Source organism: Salvelinus sp. IW2-2015, unplaced genomic scaffold (genome assembly GCF_002910315.2).
Source record: "Salvelinus sp. IW2-2015 unplaced genomic scaffold, ASM291031v2 Un_scaffold1906, whole genome shotgun sequence".
NCBI classification, from domain to species: Eukaryota; Metazoa; Chordata; class Actinopteri; order Salmoniformes; family Salmonidae; genus Salvelinus; species Salvelinus sp. IW2-2015.
Genome location: NW_019943267.1, coordinates 59,976 through 64,289, shown reverse-complemented (window position 1 = coordinate 64,289; position 4,314 = coordinate 59,976). Strand labels below are relative to the sequence as shown.

The 4,314-nt window shown below is 44.7% G+C and overlaps 1 protein-coding gene across 1 annotated transcript in view; it reads right to left on the bottom strand.

Moving 5' to 3' along the window:
• The window catches only part of LOC112072373 (procollagen-lysine,2-oxoglutarate 5-dioxygenase 2-like), a 62,328-nt gene that overhangs the window by 22,876 nt on the left and 35,138 nt on the right, over positions 1-4,314 (bottom strand). Inside the window, 2 exon segments of the mRNA XM_070439775.1 lie at positions 2,907-3,048; positions 3,942-4,067. Of these exon segments, the coding sequence (XP_070295876.1) occupies positions 2,907-3,048; positions 3,942-4,067 (268 nt within the window).

The window sequence follows — 4,314 nt, the reverse complement described above, 5'->3', positions numbered from 1 at the left end:
ATACATAAAACAGAGAGGCAGAGGAACGAGAGAGGACAGCGAGAGGAGAGAGGGGAGGGAGACTGAGAGGAGAGAGAGGAGAGGAGAGACCGAGGAGACAGAAGGGAGGAGGGAGGAGAGGACAGGAGAGGGGAGGACGAAACGGAGGAAAAGAGAGGAGAGGGAGGAGAGAGAGAAGGAGAGGACCGAGAGCGAAGAAGGACAGTTAGAGAGAGAGGGGAGGAGAGGAGAGGAAGCCTGCAATCCTAGAACGCACCACAGAGGCTGTTGCTAACAAGACAAGATCATGCCTTAAGGAAGACAGACAGACAGAGACACACATGGAACAGACAGACAGACAGAGACAGACAACAGAGACAGCCAACATGTGAGACAGACAGGACAGAAAGCAGACGAGAAAGACAGAACATAGAACGAGATGGGCAACACGATATGGCAGAGAGCAACATGAGAGGTCCCGACACAGCATTAACATAACACAGACGTTCCATCACTAGGACAGCAGAGACGAGAGACATCAGACAAACCAGATCACGTGGAGACAGACAGCACAGACAGGCACGCTGGAGACAGACAAGCACAGACAGCACATGGAGACGGCACGACAAGACCAGACAGCAGATGGAGACAGACAGACAACAGCACCATGAGGGACACACAAAGCACCAGGCACAGACAGATGGAGACCGATGAGACAGGACAGACAACAGCACATGGAGACAGACAGACAGACAGCACATGGAGACAGACAGACAGGCACCCAGCACATGTGAGCCAGACAGACAGACCAGACAACAGACAGACAGAAGACCAGACAGACAGACCAGGGCAGCAGCAGACAGCAGACAGGCAGACAGAGCAGACAGACAGACAGACAGACAGACAGAACATGGAAACATACTGTGTACAGGATACCACAGCACAATGAGACACAGAGACATTACAGAATACCGGTCTTTGCTCTCTGGAGACTTTAGCATTCAGATACATATACACTGAGTATACAAAACATTAAGGACACCTGCTCATTCCATGACAGACTGACCAGTTCAATCCAGGAGAAAACTATGATCCCTTATTGATGTGTAAGTCGCTCTGGATAAGAGCGTCTGCTAAATGACTTAAATGTAAATGTGATGTCACTTGTTAAATCCACTTCAATCAGTGTAGATGAAGGAGAGGAAACAGGTTAAAGAAGGATTTTTAAGCCTTGAGTCAATTGAGACATGGATTGTGTATGTGTGTCATTCAGAGGGTGAACGGGCAAGACACAATATTGAAGTGCCCTTGAACGGGGTATGATAGTAGATGCCAGGAGCACCGGTTTGTGTCAAGAACTGCAACGCTGGTTGGTTTTTCACACTCAACAGTTTCCCGTGTGTATCAAGAATGGTCCACCACCCAAAGGACATCCAGTCAACTTGACACAACTGTGGGAAGCATTGGAGTCAACATGGGCCAGCATCCCTGTGGAACGCTTTCAACACCTTGTAGAGTCCATGACCCGACGAATTGAGGCTGTTCTGAGGGAAAAGGGGAAGCGGTGCAACTCAATATTAGGAAGGTGTTCTTAATGTTTTGTATACTCAGGGGAGATACTGTACATATAGCATAAGATAACAAGATAACATCAGCTAACCTAACATAAAATAAAATAACCTAACATAACATAAGCTAACATAAGCTAACCTAACATAAACTAACCTAAGCTAACATAAGCTAACCTAACATAATATAACATAAGCTAACATAAGCTAAACTAATTTAACATAAGCTAACATAAGCTAAACTAATTTAACATAAACTAACATAATCWAAATTAATTGAACATAAACTAACATAATCTAAATTAATTGAACATAAGATAACATAATCTAAAGTAATTGAACATAARATAACATAATCTAAATTAATTGAACATAACCTAACCTAACATAATGTAAGTCTGGATTATGTGTCTATGGACACAGAGGAAGAGGCGAAGGCAGTGGGCCATTAAACTTCCTCCAAACGTCCTCGTATTCTGCCTTAGATAAAACAGATGTCCTGTATGTTTCTAATCTAAACAGTGTATGACTGTCAATGCAGTAGCTGCTAGATTTAGATCATTCTAGCTCTTATACTGAGAAACGTAATAACTCAGGCGTTATCTGAGCGGTCTTACCAATTCTCTAGCATGTTTACAGAGAGCCATGTCAGGATCCAGTTTCTCCAAAACAAAATGTTTCCTCTCCTTCAGCTCGTTTCTCAGGACTTCTCCCTTTATCAAGTATATATGAGCCATGTAGGGAATGTTCCATACGCCCCTGAGCAAGGAGAGAAGGACAGAGACAGCGAGAGAGGGGGGGAGAAAGAGAGAGGGGGGGAGAAAGAGAAACAGAGAGAGAGAGAGAGAGAGAGAGAGACAGAGAAAGAGAGAGACACAGAGAGGGAAACACAGAGACACACAGAGAGAGAGACAGAGAGACAAGGAGACACAGAGGGAGAGCGAGACAGGGAGAGAGAGAGAGAGACACAGTATCATTTCCCAGACAGTCAGCCATCATATATACTGGTTAGTCTTGGTGATGTAAAAAAACATCCAAACATCTCAGAACTTAACTGCTGACCATGATTCTTATAGCTGCACTATATTAAACATGTGCTGCATGACCAGGGAACCTGATCCTGGATCTGGTTTGGAAAGACATGTCTGGTGGGATCCTTGGCAGACAGTTGGNGCGAAGGCAGTGGGCCATTAAACTTCCTCCAAACGTCCTCGTATTCTGCCTTAGATAAAACAGATGTCCTGTATGTTTCTAATCTAAACAGTGTATGACTGTCAATGCAGTAGCTGCTAGATTTAGATCATTCTAGCTCTTATACTGAGAAACGTAATAACTCAGGCGTTATCTGAGCGGTCTTACCAATTCTCTAGCATGTTTACAGAGAGCCATGTCAGGATCCAGTTTCTCCAAAACAAAATGTTTCCTCTCCTTCAGCTCGTTTCTCAGGACTTCTCCCTTTATCAAGTATATATGAGCCATGTAGGGAATGTTCCATACGCCCCTGAGCAAGGAGAGAAGGACAGAGACAGCGAGAGAGGGGGGGAGAAAGAGAGAGGGGGGGAGAAAGAGAAACAGAGAGAGAGAGAGAGAGAGAGAGAGACAGAGAAAGAGAGAGACACAGAGAGGGAAACACAGAGACACACAGAGAGAGAGACAGAGAGACAAGGAGACACAGAGGGAGAGCGAGACAGGGAGAGAGAGAGAGAGACACAGTATCATTTCCCAGACAGTCAGCCATCATATATACTGGTTAGTCTTGGTGATGTAAAAAAACATCCAAACATCTCAGAACTTAACTGCTGACCATGATTCTTATAGCTGCACTATATTAAACATGTGCTGCATGACCAGGGAACCTGATCCTGGATCTGGTTTGGAAAGACATGTCTGGTGGGATCCTTGGCAGACAGTTGGATGCAGGAAACACATGGTATTCATTCTACCTCTTTTTTGTCTGGTGGCTGTGAAGCAATGAGATCATCACAAATGATCCTCCTGCAGGTTTATATATATATATATATTTTTTTTTTTACACACAACCACTCATACACGACCCATAATCCCCGGCTCTGCCAGTGGACCACACCAACGAGCAGCGTTCCTGGTTTAAAGGCTTATTATCCTGACATCACAGGAGGAAGACGGCTCATCATAATGGCTGGAACGGAGCGAAYGGCACCAAACCAATAGAAACCGTGTGTTTGATACCATTTCACTCATTCTGCTCCTCCAGCCATTACCACGAGCCCCGTCCTCCCCAATTAAGGTGCCACCAACCTCCTGTGTCTGACACTGTGGCTTCCCTGAAACCGATCAGTGAGTGAGTAATACTCGTACGAAAGGATAGTTTATAGGGAAGAACCCGACCCCATTGGTTGAGGACAGGACACTCACACACGCTTGCTCTGCACGATGTCGATGTAGTCTTCAGAACGCGCGTAGTATCCGTCCAGACTCAACGCTCCCCAGAAGTTGGACCACAACTTGCCGTGACGAGTGACAAGAGGACCAATTATTTTCCTGCAGAAAAGAGAAGAAGAAGAAAGAGAGAGAGACTGTCACTATCATTCAGTACARAGAATTTGAAACTGTAAAAGATTAAGAAAAAAAATGTCATATTTATTGAGTGAAAAGCCTAAATGTGCAGTTTTGGCGGCCAAATATGTGTCCTCTTGCCACAAGCTGAGGGACAGCCAGTGAAAAGTGCAATGTAATGTGGATAATATTTCCTGTTTAGTTTTGTCTTTCATACCAGGTCATGTGTCTT